Source organism: Cottoperca gobio, chromosome 21 (assembly GCF_900634415.1).
Source record: "Cottoperca gobio chromosome 21, fCotGob3.1, whole genome shotgun sequence".
NCBI lineage: Eukaryota > Metazoa > Chordata > Actinopteri > Perciformes > Bovichtidae > Cottoperca > Cottoperca gobio.
This window is the reverse complement of record NC_041375.1, coordinates 5,295,810-5,319,970: the sequence shown is the minus strand read 5'-3', so window position 1 is coordinate 5,319,970 and position 24,161 is coordinate 5,295,810. Positions and strand designations below refer to the sequence as shown.

At 40.5% G+C, this 24,161-nt stretch overlaps 1 protein-coding gene across 10 annotated transcripts in view; it reads right to left on the bottom strand.

Moving 5' to 3' along the window:
* The window catches only part of tns1b (tensin 1b), a 179,157-nt gene that overhangs the window by 48,384 nt on the left and 106,612 nt on the right, over window positions 1-24,161 (bottom strand). For all 10 annotated transcript variants that reach the window (XM_029459542.1, XM_029459539.1, XM_029459537.1 and 7 more), the window contains 3 exons: window positions 11,763-11,804; window positions 4,914-4,963; window positions 196-367 (listed from right to left, as the gene is read on the bottom strand). In XM_029459542.1, coding sequence (XP_029315402.1) covers window positions 196-367; window positions 4,914-4,963; window positions 11,763-11,804 — 264 coding nt within the window. The remainder of the gene's footprint in view (window positions 1-195; window positions 368-4,913; window positions 4,964-11,762; window positions 11,805-24,161) is intronic.

The following is a 24,161-nucleotide window of genomic DNA, read 5'->3' as shown; positions in this document are numbered from 1 at the left end:
ATGACAGACCCGCTGTGCACAGTTACGGTTACTTAGCTATTGGACAATCGGTGCATGGGGGAGGGGTTTAGCAAACAATCAATTCCTGCCGTTTACTAAGGGTGTGCCACAGGGATCCATTTAGCCTCATTCATTTAGAAAGAGAATCACTGTATTCCTGCCCGAATCTTCCGGATGTACAAAGGAAAACTGTACCAGATAGTTGTGGCCGTGTTTGGAGCGCAGCATGGAGGCGACCTCCCGCAGGTTGGCAGCGTAGCTCTGCTCCTCCACGCTGCTGGGGAAGGAGACGGAGATGATCCTCTCTGTGATGTAGATCAGGTCCAACTCGTAGCTCTCTTCTAGGGCCTGCAGCAGACTCACACTCCTGTCAGAGAAATACAGAGAAGAGTGTCATCTTCAGGGTGGGTTATTGTGATGAGTCAAAAAGCAATGGCTCCGCTGCGCGAAAACAAAACTGAGGTGGACGGCTGGACAGCAAAGATCGAGGAATGTAATACCTAGAAGTAATGCAGCACATGTGATTGATTCAAATGTCACCATGGCATACCCAGAACAAGAGAGACAAAAGTCGGTGTGTTGATGTTTTCTCTGATTTTAAAAGTGATGGATTCTTATTTCTAGTTTGTTTCAGCCTTCGTCTTGGTCTCGGTTCCATGGACTGTATTTCTGATCCTCAATCCACTTTTACATTTCCATGTATTGTGTTTGTTTTTTCCAAACCACTTTGGAATTAAGTGTTTTTAGTAATGCTTCTAAGTGCTATCCTCTGGGTGTTTTGTGTCAAGATAGTCTTTTGAGATGTTGTGCTTTAAATACCTAATACAAATAATATACAAATATTTAAGAAAATGTCGGTTTGTGTTGTAAAAAAGGAAAAAATATAAATGGAACATTTCAATAAAAGGGGTCAATTTAGAAATTTTCATTTTTGCAATAGATTTTACAATAAATATTTAACAGTGCAGAACCGTCATTGTTTTAATAAAAGATTATATGCTGTTTCCTGTGATCCATCATGCGTGTAAAGGCAATCTGAATCTACTATATAAAGAAGGAATTACAGAATAAAAATGCTTTGAAATGCATTATTGTGGAACAATGTTGGCAATAAATAGTTTGAGATTTAGGCAATAAATATATTGTACTGTCCTTAGTGTTGTTTTAAAAGTGTACATTTTAAATCATCCAGAATAAATATTATTTTCCAAAAATCTTCTGGTGAAAATGTTTAATACAGACGACAGGACACTGTCGCATGATTCATTCCAGTGATTTAATACGGACACACTGACTGCTACTGTCACTAATTGGAGCCAAAGCATAAAAAATGTGGCTGTGAACTTCATCTGTTAGACTGAACGTCCTGAATGTCCTCAATGCAGCACATTACATTTCAGATACACACAACACAGCACTGTGCTTCTAGACTACAAGAAACAACATATCCTAATATGGAAATGGCAACACTCCACATAAATACCACATCCATAATGACATCATTTAATCCCAGAGGGGTTGATATTGGCCTCCGAAAGTACAAACTCATGAAACACATGTTGTGTTGTTAGACTTTGGCTGTCTGAGAGAGAAAGCAGAGCGAGGAGAAATTGATTAAACATGCAAGATTATGAAGATATCGCAGCATACCAAGGATTACAGTAGGTGGGCTCACAAACCACGCAAAATGTGACGGTCATCGTTGGAGTCAAATCAGGTTAGTAATGAGAGAGAAAAAGAAGCCGGTGTCCATTCATCCACCTCTATGTCAAAAGTCCTTGATTGATCTGAAATAAAGCTTCTGACTAAAAACAGAAAATGGCAGAGCAGAATGATAGTGCAGCATAATCCAATGCTGCGTTGCCAACTGATTTCATTAACAGTCCAAAAATCCAATACGTATCTCATCATCTTTGCTTTAGACTTTACAGAGATTGGAAAAATGGCTTGTGGAAAAAGGAATAGTTTGACATAAATACTTTCTCTAAATTTAAAAAGGTAATGACAGATTTTTCATTTTGAGGTGAACTATTCTTTGGGCCCCAGCTGATCTGGTCTTTTTCAGAACTTGAACCTTTAGGACAGTGCGATGAAGAGGTTAAGGCAGAGGCGTGAGGACCCTTGTGGCCCAGACTACAGCATATTTCCCACATTGGTCAGCTGTGAGCAGTCCCTGAAGGAAATTGCTCATATGTCTGGGAGAGAAAAGCTCTTCAGGTTTACTATACAACTGCTAGAGCTGTACTGTACATCTGGAGTCACTCACAACTTGCCTACTAAAAATTATTCATCACCAGTGATAAAGGGGAAACTGATATGTACGTTTGTCGTTGTGTCGCAACGAACATCTTACTTTGAAATTTGTGTTTGTGATTTTCCGAACCTTTTTCTGCTTTTCTTATTTCTTTTACGCATCTCTGTCTCATTCTTTCTCTCCCTTTTTCTCTATTTCTGAGCATTTCCTCCTCGTCTCCCTCTCTGTCTCTGCATATGCACGTATTTGGTTTGTTCCTATTCCAGACACCACCGGCATGTGTTGACCGGCTGAGCTCCAACCTGCTTCTCATCAGCTGCAGAGATGAAGCGATTGCTCTTTTTTCTGCACGTCGCGTTTGAAGAATGTACGTTATCTCCACACGCTCAATTTCAGCGCCGCAGTGATCTCATCGGTGCATTTGTACAAACACCAACATTGAAGTTTTTATCAGGAAACCTGAGACATAGGCTGTAAAACATCTCGTCAGATATTTCTGAGCAATAAGAGTGAAGCTCTTCTATTAAAACACTGAGAGGCCTCCTTGATCCCATACTTCCTGAAGCTGAAAACCTACACTCACAATCTGGAGGGTCATGATGAGTCTAAATTAAACTCGCTACTTAGATTGAATTGATCATCGTTATTAGTACAGTGAATCAACAAAGCATAACACTAAAACGTATTCTTCCTGCACAAACACCATTTATTTGTTATTAGCTCCGTATAAATACTTCATGCTGCACTATTCCTTGTTTTTGTATAAACAATGTATCAAATGACTATGTGTAAAGTTTGTCTCAGGTTATATCAAAACCGCAAAGAGATGTCACCCAAACCCTGAGAGCCTTTTAGCTCATTGTTTTGGTTTTCAGCCAACAAACTGCACTCTGATCAACCTTGAAACAAACAGTAAGAGAGAGAAAATAAAAAAATACAACAAAGCATCTGTCTAACACTATATATTTGATGTTTAGGTATGTCATTTTAGTGGCAGTATTGTTTGATCAAAGCTGCGCCTTGATAAGTTCTCTAAAAAAGCAAATATTCTTACAAAAAGCTTTGTCTGGACATTACTTTCTTAGGAACAGGGTACCAATTTAAATTGTAACATTAATATGTAAAAAGCAGCTTTAAAGCTGGAGTATGGGACGTTTACATATAAATGAACGTCTGTGATATTCAAGCCCCCGCCAAACGAGTTCACAAAATGCTGATTAATTACTATTGCTGCCAGGGAAAGCTCTCTGTATTTTGTAGTATACCGAAGTTGTGGTGTCTCGGCGGCGACTTTCCTACGCTGGTGAACATTCAGCATCTCCCCCGCCCGCGGGAGCGCTTTCTTCAAGTCTTCCTGTGCAATTTTCTTTACTTTAATCCTTCCTTCTGAAGTTTCTTTTTAATGTGGAGCATCTACTCCACAAACTTAGCTTTTGTAACCTTTCAACTTTCAATTTAATGTGTTTCTTAGTTGAAAGATGTGTTTTGGAGGTGATATGTAAGACCTGTGAGTCGTAGATAGGCCACTGTACAAGCAGCAAATCAGATTGCTCTTGAAATGTTCCTAAGTGCACACAGTCATTTGAAAGAACAATGTAAGAATGACATGCGCTCCATTTCAAAATGTAAGAATTAATGCAATAATATTTTGCTGTGTGATGTCTCTTTGCAAACCACAATTGTCAGCTCACCTATCAAAATGGATTTCTCTAAAGTTGTTTAAAGTATGTTATGTTTGGGAATGAATGACATTGTTTACTGTAAGAAGTAATAAAGTAGAAAACGATTTAAAAAATCAGAGCAAAGAAAATGAATAGGGTATCTACAGTAAGTTTACTTTCTAATTAAACTCCAACTTAAATCTTAGTGCGCTGGATGAGGGTGTGTTATCTGTGAATCAGCTGTGTAGCATTGTGCAGCAGAACCCTCCATACAGATACAAATCTGTCTCATTCAGAATGTAAATAAGCATGTCTGGACACACTAAATTGATTTGATTGGATAGCTTCATTCAGCCAGAGCATTACATAAGAGACAACTGTCTCTATGCTGTTCTGTACTTTTGAAAAGCTTTAGATTTTTCCTTTATATGGATGGAACATGTTTGTAATCTAAGACTCAGCATGTGGTGTTCACAGTGATGTATCAGATGTTGAACTGTTTTTATAACTTTATATCAACTCTTTGACTCACCGTGAGGGAGTCATACTGTCAGTCAAGCTTAGCACAGCACTTCAGCACGAACTGTTGTGGTGTCAAGTTTTACACATTAATTACACAACTGACAACGTATGTGACTCCCTGAGGACAGAGGTGAGAGGGGCTGACACCAAATATCTTTGTGTCCAAAATAACAGTGTGAGGTCCAGTTCAACAGCAGGGCATGTTGCTTTACTACCCATCCACGATACAATCTGCAAATATCATATTACATCCAAACTCTTCAATTCAAATGCTTCATATCTCAAGCTGAATGTCACAGAGGATGGATAAGGCTGTGCTTAGTTTCATCTCCTTCATTTTCTTATTATTCTTTCGGAGAACAGTCGAGATAAATTCCTAAAATTAATTCAACAAATACAATCCAATAAGCCGAGTGAATCCTGTTATGGGAAATGTGCAGCTGGAGGAGAACAGAAGATAAGAGAAGAGTTCCTACCTTGATGGTCTGCGCCGTGACTCCATGCTTTTTGAAGATTTTGTTGAGCCCTGAAAAACAAAAACAAAATCGCAAGAGCTTTAACATATATGCATATAACTTTCGTACTTACAATAGTGCTTAAAATATATACGCTAAAAGACATCAAAAGATCCTTAGCTTATTTAAAACCACCTCAGAATCAATCATTTTGCTCATTTTTAACAGTTCCTAGTCAGTTTGACGTTATATCAAGGTTTCCATATAGTATCATAAAGCCCATAATGTCACAAGTAGCACCAGCAGCCCAACGAGATAAAACTCATGTATGAACTACTCTCTATAAACAGATATCTGTGTATGAAAGCAGAATATGTAGATAACAGGAGAAGATTAAGGCATTGGCAGTGTTCTGGTATCTGTTTGTAGTCAGAGTAGTATTGACCAACCCTGTTTGAGCGGGCTTTGTTTGAATGCATGTAAACAGTCCATGTGGAGAGCAAAAGAGGCGGAACGCAATGGCCGAAATGCCTTCAAGAGCCCCTTCACTAACTTTGCATTAGCTTTTTATTAGCTTGTAAACTGGCTTCTTGTAAAACAGTCCAATTTTAGATGTCGTCTCTCAACTCCATTCTTGCGTCTTAAGTTACTAATCAGACTGTAAACAATGAGCGGCACACAGAAGAGGAAGTCTTGTGCAGGCTACACCGGAACCCCCAAAATATTGGCCGTTGTCCAAAGGACATTGTGTATGAACCAACTTGATACTGTGTAATAAATAGTAAATGAGGCAGTTGTATGTAGTTTGCAATGTTATTCATCCCTCTAAAATGAACACATAGAGGGACAAATTGTGATTATTGCTTTAATTTACATTTAAGGCCGCATTTTACAAACTGTATGCAAAGTGCACCTTGTGATGGGCTTTCGTATACGATGCTGTGTGAGGACGACGTCACATGGCACTGTCACAAAGCAAAGCAGAGAGGCCCTTGCAGAGGAAGTGTGGCTGAAGGTTAAGTCTCCTCTATGCCTCGTCTTCCTCGCCTCCCCCTCAAACCAGCTCAAGGAGGGGTCAAAGGCCATGTGGACTTGTTCACTCTCCCGTGGTGATTGGGTCACATGTACACAGGAGGGGGCTGTTATCCATCATCATCCATTAGATCAGACTGGCTGGATGAGCATCGATGTGAAGAGCACCGCTCGCCTCTCTAGATGACTTTCAGCCTGCTCTTCGCTGTTAACACCTGGCTGTCTGTCAGTGTACACATTTACAATTACCGGAGACAACATCCAGTATGTTGCGTGTAGTTAATCATGTGAGTGGGCCTGTTCGTAGATACAATTCCCACACTGTGTTATTGCATCACAGAATGACTACATTTGCAGTAGCTTTTCAAATTGGCATATATCTGCAACCATTTAGTTTTTATTTTGCAACACATTGCAAGTAACATTTAGAAACTATGAGACCACTGGCCGTTTCCATAAACAATGTGTGTATCCGCCCCATGATGCAGATCAACTCCAACATTTAAAGGGTTCTTCCCTGGCCCATGCTTCACGCTTCCACCAGGTTTAATGAAAATCAAGCCACTTAGTTTTCCCGTTATCCTGTTGATAAACAGACACACAAACCAACAAACTGAACCAACAAAACATAACTTTCTTGGCGGAGGTAATATTTACAAGTAAGCTGCAGAAAGCTGCGATACTAAAAGTGAGTTTGCAAATTTCTCAGGATGTCCTGTATGTCCATAGACAACCAGCTAGCAAGAAATATAATGCACTTGTTCAACTTATTTTCCCTTAAATTGAGTCTATAGGTCCTATAGGACCAAACATCGCAAACAGCATTCTGATTGTATTCTCCTGACCTAGGAAAGGTAGTGCTATTGAACCGGATTAATTGGAGATTTAATAAAACAGAAGAAAAATACAAGGAATTATCTTACTCCTGACATTGCATCAATGTCATTTCTTGGTTTGCGCTACAAGGAAATAATTTTAATTGTTGTTGGGGCTATGGCCCTATCTAGCCCAAGTTCGGCACCATCAATGTTCTGGGTAAACAAAGTCAGACCCACTGTCGTTACAAGGAAGTTTGTTGAGGTTAATGTTTGACTTTTACTTCTTGCAGAAAGATGCATTGATTTTAAAAAGGGAGGATATCCCAAGATCACACATATTGGTTGAATTTGTGTTCACCTTCTTGGAGGGACTGAATGGATACTCATTCATAGACAGGCTTAAACACAGACATAAACAAATCAGATGATACAGTGTTTACCAATGTTCTTTTTCCGTCCCAGAAAATCCACTTAATTTCAACAAATTCTATGCACCATTCCTTTGCTCTATCTTACATCCCAAGTATTCACATACGTCCATGGCCTGACTGAGGGGACACAAAGTAAATCCCCCATTTTCTGCCTGGGCTTCGGCCTAAACGTTTCAGTATGTTGCCAGGGGCTATAAAGTGCAGAGTCGCCAGAAGAGGACAGAGATGAATGAGCAAGAAACGGCCTAAAAGAGGGTTCAGAGCAGACGCAGAGCATGAAGAGGGCTATGAGAACTGTGGGACTTATTGGGCATGAAAGTCAGGGAAAGCCCAAAGTTCTCTCCAATGGACCTCTGTGAGGGGATCAGAACATCCTCAGATTCTTTTAATGACAAGGTTAACATGTCCAACAAATCCTGTTTATTACATGGTGCCACCACTTCAACCAGCATGCAAACAAATATCTTAATTAGAGACTGGGAAAGAGTTTTGAGGAGATGGTGTTTATATTGTGCTGCAAAGATGGCAGTTAATTGATAGTTTTTGCTTCAAATTAGTCTGAATTAGTGTGCAGAGCATTTTATGAGCCACAATATTTATGTAAAAGTGCAACCATCTGGGTAAATAAAAGTGTCATGGTGAAGCTTTGGTCAGTAATATGACAATAACTTTCTCTGTGGTCACACTGATGTCTTTGTCATTGAAGAACTGGAATACATCGCGATGTTCCGAGTACCATGATTCTATGAATGGAGTGTACTGTGCAGCCAACATCAATGGATCCATTTTCTAATCATAGTTGCAAGATTTAAAATAGAAAATGTTAGCTCCAGAACATCATACACACCGCACCCTGAGACCTGCTACTCTCCTTTGAGAGAACTTTCCCAACTTGTGTTGGGAAAGAGGGGTGGGGGGAGAGGAGGAGGAGGAGGGAACTGGAGTGGGGGGTCCAGCAGGCCTGTTTCCAGATGAAAACCATCTGTGGAGGTTGACTTTACAAGCAGGCCATTCAAATTAACCATCTGAGAAAGAGCAAGAGAGCGCAGGAGGGAGGGAGAGAGGGCGAAAGACGTTGGGGGCTGGTAAAAGTCCGCCAAAGACACAAGAGAAACGGTTCTACAACAAAGAGGAAAAAAAACGAGCAATGAAGGAGTGGACAAGAAAAGAACAAGCTACAGGACCCGTGTTGACTAAATCCATCCAACTATTCTTCCATTCGCCCCTCCACCGCGTCCTACCTTCCTGAAAAGGTAGCCCGTACTCCATCGCCATGCCCCTCTCAGAGAGGAGAGCCGCCTTCTCAAAGACCCTCCTCGGTTCATCTCTGGAGAGCTCCCTCTGCCTCTCACTGCTTTCTGTCCGGCAGGGAAGTTTCCTCTGTGAAACCTCTCCCTTTCCTCGGACGGTGGCAGAAGGAAGAAGAAAAAAAACCCAAGGGCTCTATTTTGGGCAGTTGCTTGAAATGTGCCACTGCATGCTCCAGCTCAGACCGGACTCCTCCACAGCGCTCCTTGTCTCTGTCTTCTGTCCGCTCTGTCTTTTCCCTTCCTTCGCTCCCCCTCCGTCTGTGTGTTGGCCACCCTCCCCCTTCCCACTCAGCCTCCCATCACGTTATCTCTCCCCCTCATATTCAACTTTTCCCTCCCTCTGTCTCATCTATGTATGGATCTAAACTGATAACCCTTTCCGTCTCTTTAGGCAAACATGTGGGTCTGTTGCAGGTTTTTACACACACACACACCAATCAGCTGACTGTAGCTCTTCACGAGTGTGTGTGTGTGTGTGTGTGTGTGTGTGTGTGTGTGTGTGTGTGTGTATGTGTGTGTATTCCACAGTGAAATCTTAGTATGACTTTAAGAAAGTTGTGTCTTTTGCACAGGTGATTTGATATACAACCATGCACTTCTATGCTGTGTTTTGTTCAGTATATAATGCAAGTATTCTAAGTATTCAGACCAGATTCAGTAATATTTTTACTTTTCTATTACTAATACAATAAATTCAAAAGAATCTACAAGATCTCTCAAGTTAAAGAGATCTGTTTTAACTATTTAAGGTACAGTATGGTGTTCCTACACAACACAACATTCTGATTTTATAATAAACTAGAAGGGCAGATCTCCCAACCTTAACAAAAGGGAAAAATAAGTTGTGTATCTGCCCCGTAATTCGGATCCCCTCCCTTCATGGGTTCTGCCTTGGCCCATGCTACACTGTTCCACCAAGTTTAATTTAAATCTTAATTGTTCTGTGATCACGCTTACACACAGACAAACAAAAACACAACCTGCTTGGCAGAAGTAATAAGTAAAACAACTTAATAAAAGGAAACAACAAAGTAAACAAGCAGAAGAACACAAGACCGGCCGACGTAGAAACAGATCCAGTGGAGCGAGAGAAGCTCATGTAGTCATAAGACAAATCTTTTCTCTCCAATGCCCCGAAGCGATGGCAAACAACTCCCGGACATCACATTGTAACCACACAGCAAATGCCCATGACTCGACAGCAGCAGCTGCACTCGCACACAGACTCACACATGTACACTCCAACACATGCGTACTATACTGACGTTATCACACACTATGCCTGAAACACAAACTCATTCAATTACACAATCACTGTGTGTTTCAGGCTCTGCCCCTCAGTTAAGGTGCAGACCAAATTATGACCTGAGAGGGAAAACTCATGAGCCTTGCAAAACACTGTCTGATATGGAGCTCCTGCATGACAGACGCAGAGAAGCTTGTGCTCTTCTGTACTACACTGTATGAGAAAACTGAAGAATAACACATGGAATGCCAATAACAGCAGCCACACACACACACACACACACACACACACACACACACACACACACACACACACACACACACACACACAGGCCCATTTGTGTTCATTTTGGTCCTTGCGGAGAAAGTGGGCACATGGCTTTGGGTGGTAACTCTACATTGGTTACTTGATCCTTCCTTTCCTAGACAAAATAAAACCCACAGGAAGTTGTGTCATAGACGACTAGTACCCAGTGAGTCCAAGGCAAACATGTTAGTCTGATTCTTGTGTGTGTGTTAAGCTAACATGCACGTATGGAACGATGATAACTATTTCATGAAAACAACCATATGCAGGCTTAAGGGTGATATCATAGAATTAGTAAGGTGTGTTTTATTACCCATCACTCGCTGAGGTGTCTGGGCTGAAATCCAATACGTCGATGGTGAAAACCCAATGGGTCGTGATGTATAGAGACAGTACAATGTTCAAGGATGTGTTGTTATGATGACTTTTATTTTCCGATATGTACAGCAGCAAATTATAGAAGCAATACTATTTTTGTACTAAAATTGAAGATGAGGTGACTCACATCAAGTTGTTCATATATTCTCCTCTACTTGTGCCTGTATCATTTAGTCCCAGTGCAGGAAGTAGTGTCCTTTAAATCCAGTGAAAAGTAAGGTTGTGGAGGTCAGAGTGGTGGATAGGTGTTTAAGATATCCAACTTTAATGAAGGAGAACAGAGATCCCCTAACCTGACGTGATTTGACCAGACCTGCAATTTACATTGTATTAATCCTTGCTACAATCTTTCCCTGAACTTAACCAAGTGTTTTGCATAACCTCATTCAAATCATAACCATATTTTATAACCACAATCTATCCCTAACCTGGACCATACTGTTGTTGCCAAGCACAGATACTGTAGAAAGCAAGCATTTACATTGTTGTTGGCATTGTACATGATCAACCAATATACAGTATGTCAAATATCTTGTCTGTTGGTTTGTGTCATTTTGTGAAATTGGGGTTCAAAATGTCTATCTGAAACTGGTTTGTTAATTAACCTTTTGTATTCTGTAACTGACCTTGACCTTTAATCTTCCTGCATGTATGTGTGCACCACAGGAGGTACAAATAGAACAGTTTGCATCATGTTAAATTACACTGACAAATCCCCAGTGTGATGCCCTCCGTGTTTGATGTGCCTTTGAAAACAGGTCAAGGAAAAAAGGTCTAATGGGAACAGAATCAGCAGCCTGGCTTGAATCCCAGCACAGAAATCCCAGATTGTCTTGTTTTAACACTTGAGTTCCAGTAAGACAATTGGATAAGTTGCTCATCATTTAGAACAAAAGGTTGGTAATTTGTGTTTGATGGGAACATTGGATGTGGGTTTTTCTGGGAAATTCCACGAGTTTGGCAGTAAATTGGATTTGTACTATTCCAAGGCCAGTACAAACTGCCAACAAGAAACAAAATCTTCCTGTGGACACCCATACTACAGAGGTCACATGAATGATTTGTAGACTCGTAACATATAAAGTATATACACCTGAAGTTGTTCTAAATTGAGTAAGATTTCAGCTGTATTAGGGTATACTTGCTGTAAAAGTAGTGCTTTCCCACCAGCTGGAACGTCTCTATCCGCTCACAATTAATAGCTCTTCTACATCAAATACAAGATATTTCTGCCAGTGTCATAGACGCAGATGAATCTGCTCTTTCAGTTCAGTGATGTAAGCAAAAGAGATGGCTGGACCTGAGAAAAAACAGTGTGTGAAACAAAAAGTCATGCAAGTAAAACTCACCATGGTGTCTACATGTTTGACAGAGAGGTCACTGCTTGGTGCCTGTTGAGAGAAAAGACAGAGATAGAGAGAAACAAGAAGTGAGATCAACACTTTGTACCCCAAAATACACGTAAATCTCATGTTATGTTATGTTGTGTCACGTCACATCATCTCTTCTCATGCTATGTCGAAGTTACGCTCAGCGCCATTCTTTGCCCTAATGTGGCCTGGAGGAGCAGAGTGGGACTCCACCTTGAATGCGTGGGACCATCTATAATCCCTCTGTGCAAATATTTACACAAAGAGACAAGTCTGCTTCCATTAGCCAAGACCAGAGAGTCCATCCATGGAACTCTCTTTTCCAATGCCATATACAGCTATGCACAGAGAGAGAGGGGATCGGGCCAACACAGACAGAAGGGGAGAGAGAAATAGGGGACAGAGAGAAAAGGAGAGACAAGTGCGAAAATAAAGAGAGTAAGAAGTGGGTGGATGGACAGTCAGGGGATATAAAGGGAGAGAGATGTACGTAAAGAGAGAGGTTCATGGCAGAGAGCAAGTAGAAAACATCGGAGCAATCCATGATGTCATGAGCTTGTGTGGGCTTGGCTAACCGCAGACTACCACACATGCACAGATGGGACTTACTAAATAAAGCATAACAAATTCAGTTTAAGCGGTATTGAAAACATTGGTCATATCTATATATAGCAGAGCGGATAGTAAATGACTAATGGCAGTTTCCATTGGATCAAAACTGTATATATTCTATATAGTCTACCACTACAGTATGACTTTGATCTATTGTGAAGATCACTGTATCTGTAGATATTTCTAGTAAAGAGATGAGGTGTAGTATGTCATGGACTTCTGACAACTTTGTTGTCAACGATTTGAATATTTGTCAAAAAGGGGGTTTCCCACTATTGACCAAAAATAGCCCATAAAACTACTGTAAAAAGTACTGAAATTTTGCATTGAGTGCTTGGTCAGATTCTTATGCGTGTTTCTTATTATTTGATCAAATATTTTCAACATTTGGATAAATTAAGCATTGCATTAGTTCATGCAAGAGATGGAAGTTGAAAGTCCCTAGCTGTTATCAGATATAATATTATTGTCCTAAGCCCATTTGTTTTTACTTGCTAAGTAAATCTTTAAAAATGGGTTCCAACCAAGCAGCAACCTCCAGGTCTGAAAAGTGAAGCTAACGGGAGGACCTTAAACTTGCAGGGGGCAAATGACCCTACTCAGCATGATTCTCATTTTGTAAATTATGGTCCCATTTAAAGTAAAATTGATGATAAACCATGGTATGCTTCAGGGCGTTAGGGTGTGATTGACAGGTTGCTACCACGGGGTTGTCCATGTTTTTGTCTCAGAACTTTAACCCTGTCACAGTGTGTTTTCAGTTCATGAAAGGTAATTGTAACATTTTAGGTTGTACTTAGTTCCAGCCCACTCGTGTTCCACAAAACCAATATCGTGAAGGCCAAATGGTCCAACTCGAGGCTTCGAAATGGTAGTCCACAATTCAATAGAAGACATCAAAGTGGCTACATCCATGTCCAGTCTATGGTCACATTTGGTAAACAAGTGAATTGAAGGCGGCAGGACAGTGTATGTAGGGTTGACTTTTAAAAAAACTACCGTGTCTGCATTTATGGTAATAAAGGAACATGTCACTTGGTGCAACATTGTGATTTATTGATGTATTTTTAATAGAAAACAAAAGAGCTCTATGTCACAGAGGGATAAGATATATGAGGCTTAGGGTACAGAAAATAAGAAACTATTGTCAGAATAATTCTTTAAAGTACAGAACAGCCAAGACGTATGCTGTTAAATGTTGCAAATCCTAATGTCAAAGCACTTGGAAGCCTCTTTCATGGTAGTGATCACTGGACAGTACCTACACAAAGCTGTACTGTGACATCAAGGATGCTCTGGTTCTGTAAAAACCTTCAGTGGAATATAAACAGTAAAAGCAAACGGTCAATTATAGTCTGGCTGTGCAGGGCCCAGAATACAGACTAAACGCCCAGAGTAAACCACCAACCAGAGAGAGAGAGAGAGAGAGAGAGAGAGAGAGAGAGAGAGAGAGAGAGAGAAGAGAGAGAGAGAGCGAGAGAGAGGAGAGAGAGAGAGAGAGAGAGAGAGAGAGAGAGAGAGAGAGAGACATCATAACCAGTAAAGGCCTTGTCACACATATCCGTATGGCAGAAACGTATGCTGGTGTATACGAAATATCGGCAATACATTGATATAAATGAAGGGTAAATTGTGATCGTTTGAATGACGCAGACGATACGCCGAACACGGCAGACATACGGCCCTGTCACACAGTTCCTTATGGCAGAAACATGCCGGCGCATATGAAAAGTAGCTCAAAATTTGTTAGAGTCCAAATACGTCCAACTTTTCCACAGCGGTGTTGTCGCTGACGTATACATAACGTATACATAACTAATTATTATACTTATGTCAAACATTGATAGCGTATCACTTACTTATACAAAACGTATCAGAGCGTCTGGCCAACGGAGCTGGAAAAGTGCCATTTGGTTCACGTCATGCTGATGCTGGAGAACGGCTAGAATGCACTCTTGTCGCAGCCTCTCAGCATCCTCCATGCTCTCTGATGAGCTACTCACAGGGACCCTATATACTATATTCAAACCCCAATAAGCTCCCAAAACGCTAGCTGAACGCTAGCTGTACTGTAGAAACACGTTTAATAAGTTACTCCGTCGTCAGGGATAAGCTTAACATAGGTTACGAATAGGTTATCCACTTGTTATCAATAAGTTTGCTGTAGGGTTCACTGTCAGCCGACGTACCCTATATCTAACGTACCTCTAACGTAGTCACGTACTATATTCACGTAGTATTTACGTACTATATTTACGTAGGTAAGTATTCACGTACGTATTCACGTATGTCTAACGTCACGTAACATCTGCATACCTAACAGTGTTTCCCCTACCATTGTCTTGGCGCCCTGCCAACGTAGCCCAGCGCCCTTCCTGAAAATCAAGGTGTTTTTTTCTTTTTTCTCGAATTTCAAAAGAAATAATATTTTTTTTATTCACAACTCACTTTTCACATTCACAGGTGCTCTTTTATTAAATAAACTAAACGCTTATGCTATTGATCTAATTTATGTGCACGTTTCAGTTTGTACTTTGCGCTTTCACATTCTCTCCTTCGGCTCCGTTTTGCGAAGGGCGGGGCTCACAGAAGGCGCACACACCTACACATGCACACACGCCTACAGAGCGAAAGAAAGGAGAGGGGATAACTAAATAGAAACCGTACCACGCACGCGCACGCAATCTCCCCGCATATTTTTGTATACGGTATGCATTTGTTGGGCATTCGTCTGATACATTTTGTATAAGTAAGTGATACTATCAATAGGTTAGACATGCATATCTGTATGTGTTCACTTTTCCAATCTGATCCGATGAGAAGTTGGACGTATTTGGACTCTGACAAATTTTCATAAACGCCAGCATACGTTTCTGCCATACGGATATGTGTGATAGGGCCTTAACATACCAACTAAAAAAAATTTTTAAAACAAAGAATAAAAGGAATGGTGATTGAATTACCAATAAAATGCCAAGTAAACACAGGTTTTTACTTAATGTCAGATCTCGACTATCTGCTTTCACTCCAAGGTAGGAGTGTGCTGTTATTGTAATTCAGACTTGTGGAAGACAGAGTTGTTTCTAGATATGAAGAAAAAGGAAACCCCAGACTGATGTTTGAGCCTCTAAATGCAGACTGTGGATTTGCTCGGAGGTCAAAATGTGCAGCCGCAGGCATTCTCACACAAATAGAGCCTATTGTATGTGCACCGAGAAAAACACACACGGACACAAATAATTCTCACAATGATATATTCTAACATGTGCGTTTCCGTTTCGTACAATTGCAGCCAGATGGTCGGAGTGTGTGTGTGAGTGTGTGTGTGTGTGTGTGTGTGTGTGTGTGTGTGTGTGTGTGTTTGTGTGTGTGTGGGTGTGTGTGTGTGTGTGTGTGTATTGTCATTGTAGCTTGCCACTAATTCAAAAAGCATTAGAAAGCCTGGGAAGTTGTGTATCAGCAAAATAGTCCACAGAGGAAGTTTTTGCAGTTTCTCTTAGCCCTCTTCAAAGGAAACATTTAAGGAGAACTGTAGCACTGACAACAGCAAAGGTATAAAATACTATATAATATATAATATTATATATAATAATATATAATATAATATAATAATATAGACAATTATTCCAAGCCATACACAATACATCTATATCTAAACAATTCAAAGTCAGGACTGGGTTTGGCTCAAATGAGGAGAATGTCCTGAGTCATAGTGACATTCAGATTCAAGGTCAATTGGACAATCCCTAGGGCCAGGAAGCGCTTTCAGCCTGTATTGTTTTGATCCAGCAGGGGTCGAATAAGAAGAAGTCAGAATGTATGTAAGTCTATGAGAAAATACCCCTACTTCTCACTGAATGTATTACCTAAGTAAAACATTTACCAATAGGTTTATGATCTCAATGGTTAGTTTCAAGCCTTCTTCAATACAGCATGATGTTCATTTTCAAAAGTATGGCCCCATTTAGAGTAATACAGACCATACAGCAGCGGATGCTTTAGTGCGTGGCTACCTTGTGATGTGACGGGTTGCTACCACAATGATGCTATCACGGCGCCGCAACCACAGCGTTGCTATCACGGTATTGTTCAGCTTTCGGTTGTACTTAAAGACACTCCAAGTGGTTGGCTCTTCATTATTATTGGTAAGTACATTTAGTTTTTAGCATGTTTTTTTCAAGCTAAAATTAGCATCACAATTAACATGAATTACGAAAGCATTTTGCTAACCAAGTTAGCTAGCTAGCGTTAGCTGGTAACATACCATTTGCTATGCTAACGGTACGTGGCCCCGCTTGGCCTTGCCAATTGTCCAATTATGGTCACTTCTAGTACACAAATCAATGGGTGACGTCACATCCATGTCTTTCATACAGTCTATGGTTCAGAGTCAAGCAAATGCACTCTATAACAATAGGCATATGTCTTGTCAGTGCTTTGAGGGGAACAGGAGCCAGTGAGTCAAAAGACAATGAGTATAGTAATTCCCTGACAACAAAAAATGCCAGGGAAAAGAAACAACACAGTACAGAGAAAATATGTAAAAGCTTGGAGAGATACTGTGACTGACTAGCGCTAGCATGTTAGTCTTTGGGGACAGCTACAGTAGCTCAGCACCTAGCCTTGCAAGTAGTGCCCACGTCATCAAACTTCTAGCACCACATGTCACTGTGGCAGACAGTAATGCAAACCAGATCCTGAACCATAGGATCATAATCTTGATTCTTAATTCTTGATTTTTGTTTACCGGCCCTTTGTCACAATGATCAACAGCTGAACATCTGATAATTCTAAACACTGCACCTGAATTTTTCAGACTCTTCAAATCAAAAACACCATTATTGTCGTTAAACATAATTACAAAAGATGAGTAAATAAGAGGAACAAAATCATTGTTCTGTAGCCAAGAGCTTTGCGGTGCCTGCAGGGAGAGGGACAACACAAACCTAACCGACATTTCCAGTGCACTAAATATGTCAGTGAACTTTTATTTTTCCAACTATGGATATTAGTTGGTCAGTAATTCTATCAACTTAAAAGGGGCTGAAGAAAAACATTATCTATTGCAGATACTTAGGTTTTCTGACTCCTTGGCACATCCCTAGCTCAGAGCCATGCCATCACTTAGAGCCAAGTCAGCTGAGCATCATATTGCAGTTGTTCTCATGAGAGGAGCTAAATACAGGCTGTTGATGTCTCTTGTGGTAGCAAAAAAGTCATAAAGACATAAAAAATAGACGAACAGTATGATAACATTTTGCTTAAAAGGAAAACATGTTCGATATTTCCAGCTTGATAGCTCAGAATGAATAAATCTGGGAGGCGGCAGCGTATTGTTGATCAATAACAATGATTAAAAAAAGACTTCAATTGGTGTTTACAACTGCATTCTGTCACAATTTACTGATAGTGGACAACGCAAAACACTCAAAAAAATGAAACAATCAGGCAGGTTACAAACAAGCTAACAGTTCAGTTTTATATTGACGCCTTCCTTGTGGTCCTTGAGGGGACTATCGAGGGCATCACAACCAAACTTAAAGACAGGCTCTACATATTTCAAATGTTTGAATGTTACTACACTCATATTACACCTTTGACTTTCCCCAAAGAATGATCTAGTTTACTTCAAAATCAATATCCTGTTATTGTGGGCAGCTAGAGAAGCGGAAAGGTGCAACACAGATAGATGAAACTCTATCCTATAAAGACAATTATGATTTAGCTTTTATCCATGAGTCATATCATTGCCTTGAGGCTGATAGCAAATGTTCCGTAGCCACGGTCCACACCCGGGGGTTGGATACAACTGATGTAAACAACTTCACTTGGAATTAATAGTTGAAGTGAGACACCTGAAAAGTCACTAATAATCCCTAAATTGACAGGGAAACAGTATCTGTATAACTACAGCAAGGGCAGTAGGTCAAAGATGAAGCAGGTCTGTGAACTGTGATTGATGTTTGCACCAGAGAGTTTTACTGTTCGCCTGCATTTTCTCTTCTAATAATAATAACTAACATGAGGGTTTGTTTACAACCTGTCTCATCAATCATGTTTCCTGCCCCATCTCACTTCTTTTTATCTCAGAGACGAAAATAAGACCCAAGTCATAATAAATTGGAATTTCCCTTTATTACCCTTTACATGGCTGTACATGAGTCGTCCCTTCAAGAACACGGCTATAATTACTGAGTTTAGGAGACTTCTGCTTTGTTACTCATGTTCGAGTGTCTTTAGGAAAAAAGAAATATGAAAAAACACAGACCGTGGACACAGCCACGTGTCTTTCTCCTATAAGTACAGCATATCTGAGTGTGACTTTCACCCCCAGCTCTTTGTCTCTGACAACGCCGGACCATGTGCTTTCTTTCACATGAGCACAGTGGCTCCTTTCACCAATTTACTAAATTATAGACCACTCCTTTAGGAAGGCAGAGGTAGTTGCATGCTGGGAGTTTCCCCCCTGAGTGGCGGGGATGAACGTAACCCAAAAGCAGGGCCTCTAGGGAAATGACCCAGGACTAAATATACAGCTGAGCATCTTAAGAGCCCGAGACGCAGCCCATTTAGCTCAGCCCAAGCCTGCTCAGTGTGGACAGAGAGTGGGTATCAGCGCTTTGAGTGTATGAGTGTGGGTGTGACACGAGGTAAGAGAGAAAGGATTACTCTGTGGATACAGACAGCATCATCATTAATAAAATATTTGATTTATGGTGTACATATAAAACTAATTGTATCTTTTTCTTCTGCTATAATATATTACAAAAGGTAATATATTATAGCATGGGCCTATATTATCATATGAGTCATGTTCACTCAATGTTCACAAGAATGTTACCATTAACATTACGTTTAGACTATTAAAAAATGGCCTTGAGCACATTTATTATAGAGGGTATCAGTCTTGCATCAAATAGTGAATTCCCCTGTTTGCAGAATGTCTGCACACAGCTCACTCTCGTGCTATCTTACAGTAAGGTTTGGATTACAAGAGAGTTGCGAATGTTAAAACTTTGATTGGTTAGATTGGCAGAGTGAGTGTAGTTTTCACTGACACGGGAAGCTCTACTGTTGTTTTCAGAGCATATCCTTGTGAGTACATGTGTGTGTGAGTCACACCAAGGGTGTGTGCCGACGAGTGTCATTCATCTTCTCCTCTCCCGCACACATCCCCCTCTCCCTCCTTCTCCCTGAACAGCCCCGTACATTTTTTAGGACAATTCTTTGGAAACGCACAGCAGCTGGACTGGCAGCAGAGCGGCTGCGCACCAGCTCTACTCCTGCAGTATGTTTACGCTGCATTTTGGACAATCGCCCACCTGAGAGCTAAGCCTTCTTAGACGTGCCTCAATGTGCTTGTGCTTCAACTAAGCTGCTGAACAATGCAGAAACTTTCATTTTGCTTCGATGAGAAATGATGCAGCATCCCTTGCCAGTGAAAGGATTAAAAGCTAATGACATGAAATGACTGTTCATTGGCCAAATTTACAGAGAATTAAACACTTTCCAAAAAAAGAAAAAAAAAGTCTACATTTTGTTTCGTCACGTCACTTGATTTGCGTCAATGAAAATTCCCAAAAATATTGCTGACTGAGAAAAGAAACAAACACCTAAATAGTGACTATTTGGTTAATGAGATGCCACTTACTAATGTCATTGAAATGAAAATAGATTTGGAATAAATAATCAATTTTTTATAAATTGAAACAAAATAAAACTGAATTGACTTTAAAATGCCAGCTCTGATTGTCTTCATGTGGTGGTATTGTGTCAAACACTATCCATCACTGTGGGCAACACAGACACAGGACTGCCAGAAGATAGCTGACGTCCAACAGTGCCTTCTACTGGGGATAACACAAACTGCAGGACGTAATGATGTTCTACCTGCAGCCTCAGTCATGTACAGTAAAAGTATTCAGACATTGTAATGCTCAGCTGCTGGAAACCACAACAGCTGTTTTGTCACTCTGAGAAGCTGAAAGTAAATGTGAAGTCTAAATGATGCTCCTCCTCCTGTTTCTCTACTTTTAGGGAGTGGCTAAAAACTGTGAATGTGTTTGTTTGCCTTCAAAGTAAAAGTGCAGCTGTTTTGGCAAGAGCCTTAACAAATGTTTTCTCCTGTAGCGGCTGCCTAAAAAGGCAATCCTGCTTCACGAGAGCTGCAGCCACCCAGAGACAATTCCTGCTTGGTTTAAAATATGCAACATGTAATGATGAAGATGTGATGTTTAAAAATAAGAACAAAGTTTGCCGTCACCTGCAAAGATTATAGTTTTCAGAGTAAGTCATCCAAACAGTCACACTTCCTTCTCTCTCATGCAAAAACGCATGATGCACAGTGTTACATACATTTTCTTCCTAAAAAGAGTAGCATCATTTCATGCAGTGAAGAGTGGAAATCAATACCACCATATTAATAAGATTAACTTTCTGATATTGATGTATAAAAACAATGTAAAATAATCAAGCTGATAAACACTTCCACTATTGTACAATAAGATTTCAAAGGACAAAAATGTTCAAACATTTAAAAGAATTAACTAATTTAGTCGTTTTTTATTTTAAAAAATCCCTGAAATCATTCATTTGAACTTTTTGTAAAATCCATAACATAATATGACCATAGTCATAACTATACCATAGGATTCTACATACTAATATAACAATAATATTCAGTCACGGCCCTACTCCGTCAGTCTCAATAACACACACACACACACACACACACACACACACACAAACACACACACACACACACACACACACACACACACACACACACACACACACACACACACACACACAGCTGTTCCTCTCTCATGCATGTCCTTCATCTGCAGCTTTCACACAGCCATGTCCCAGAAATGTAAACTTAGTGCAGAGGAAGGAGGGGCTGTGTGTATCCAGGGTGAGGGTTCGTGTTGGAGTGTGTATGCTTATTCTCGTTCCCAACCACCTCGAGGTAGGGGGGCTTCTAACATGCCAGAGATCCCTTTGGACCGGAGGAGAGGAGAGTGGACGTCCTTGCTGTGGGAAAAACCTCTGAGCCGTCTGCGACCCTAAACCACCTCTGCCTTCTCCGAGTTTCTCCCCACGTCTGTCCCCGCTCCAACTGATACGGACCTGACCGCTCGCTCAGTTATGTAACCAAAGGCCTTCTGCAACAGAGAGGAGGGACCCTCTAAACTTTACTTGCACACATACACACTCACCTATTAAACAAGTCGTCTGTTCTCCTCCACTCTTAATATCTCAACTCTGTAAATGTCCCAATATGGTAGCAACACAGAAACATCACAAAAAGAACCTTTTGTTTTTAAGTGAAAAGGAATTGCGCAAGCCTTATCACAACTTCTGTACTTCATCACTACAATGTTTCTTGTTTTTTTTACTTTCTGGCAGGCTGACTGAATTTCTCGTATGTACCGTATACAAAAACAACAACATTGTTGACTGGCATTCCTAGAGACCAACTCTGACAGTTTGTACAGACTGAGATTTCAACAGACCGAGAACCAAGAACTGAAAGACAACTGTCATAATTTGCAGCCACAAAATGTCTTTGTTAGTAAAACATTGTTAATATTAGAGATTTGAATAAACAACCAATGCTGTTGTTTTCCTGCTGAGGACTCTCAGATGAGCCAGGTATCACTAAAGCTTGGGTAGCATTGTGAAAAGCCTGTTTCCAAGCAAACAATGTTGCTTTTTATTAAAAGAAAGATCTGAGGCCCAACGAAATGCAAGGGTTGATGGGTAAAAGAAGGAGGATGTTGGCATCGGATAACCAACAGTTAAAGTCTGGAAAGCCACACATAAAGGTGACCACAGTCTGAACCGATGTTTCTTCATTCTCTACTTTCTAACACTGGTAGGAGGAACAGTGGAGCAGGTAAATTACAGCTGAGCGTGCAGAGTAGTCCATTATGATAATAGGTCATAGTGAACAGGACTGGGATTGTTTTAACACTCCTACAGTAACTTAGTGGGATGACTTCATAAAAGTGCAGTTTACGAGCCACTGTTTGCATGTAATTAGCAATGTAACAAACAGTTATTTTAACCATGTATATGACAAGTGTTTTCACATGTTTGATTAAGAAAAGAAAACTAACTTCTTGTGTGTTTCTTAAAAACTAAATGAATAAACTTCCTTTTTATAAACTTCATTTCAATACACATGAAAACAAGGACATAAACTGCACAAACTACAAGTTACAGAAAGAACTAGAAAGGCACTCGGAGAGCGCAGAACTCCACCAAGACCATTTCCAAAAGTGATTTGGATCCCCTCCAATATCTAATGGGTTCTTCCTTGGCACACCTTTTCACAAGTTTGATAAAAATCAGTATTTCCATAATCCTGCTGAGAAACATACAAACAAACCAACAAACTGAACTGAGACGTAACCTTCTTAACGGAGGTCAAAAGTACAAGAAAGAAGGAAGATTTAAGATTTTTATTTTTAAAGGTGCAATGGTTTCTCCGCATCAGAAATCATATACAAATGTCCTACTTTTAGGTTATTGTCTAAGAAAAGCCCTGTCAATAAATGGAGAAGTGAGGGTTGGGTTGCATTTGGATCATTAATTGTGTCAAACGATCCAGACATCATCCATTTGAGAAAATCACTTCGACCCAGTTTGGCTCATTATATCTTTCCTCCATCTTAGCTGAAGAAAAATGACCATGACGTTCATTCTTATGTAATATATACACACTTGATTATGCTGGATCATCACGTGCAACACAGAAGCCTGACGCCTGCCTCTTAGTTCAATATTAAACTGTTTTTTATGGCCTAGTTTGTACATTCCCAGGGAAATGGGATCATACTGTATATCGTCACAGGATGCCTGGTTGGTGCTTGTATACACAGCGTAATACAGAGCACATCAGGGAAATATGCGTGGTTCTAAACACAGCGCTAATTGGACCACATCTAGACCATCTTTGCCCTGCAGTAACTCATTACTCAGCAATGTCCTGGCCCTGTTCCCCCACTGCACAAGACCCCCGCAAAAAACGAGCTGGATGACGTAGGTGTTAGTGGTTTATGGTTTTCTGAGTGTGTGTGCATATCATTGCTTGTGGGTGCATGCATTCTTTATGTGTGTTTCTGGGGGGCATATGTTCAGATATGCAGCTACCTCACCAGAATCCCTAATATCTCTCTCCCTCTCCCTCCATCCCCTCATCCAGGCTTTGTGCAAAATAAAAACCTATTCCTGGCAGAGCTGGCTCAACATGAGGGCACTTCTGAGGAATGCTCCCAGCATGCTTTACAGCACGCCGTGCACGTCCAAGTGCAGGGGTCTGGTTGGGGGTAGTCACTTCTGTCATCATCGCCGTTGGATGGGATCTTCCAACCACACATCATCAATTACAATAAACGGGCTGCCAGTTGGCATCACCTTCTCACAGTGGGCTGTTTCCAAATTCACTCCATAGTTAGTAACTAGTGGGTTACTATATTTAAATCAGGACTAAGAGGCCGCTAATTTCAAAATTACACTAATTTCTCTCGTATGCTTGTGTAGTTAAGTCTTAAACTATTCTAGTGTCTAATTTCTGTCAGTTACCAAAGCTGTGGCTCCACAGACTGTAAGTACAGTACGTGCACAATGTGACTACAGACTATCAGACTTTGCACAGCTCCCACAAAAGTCCTCTTACAACTTTTTTCACGTATGCAGTGGTACTCTCCAACACCTGGGAACAGACTTTCATGTGTTAAATCAGTGGAATTCCCCAAAAAG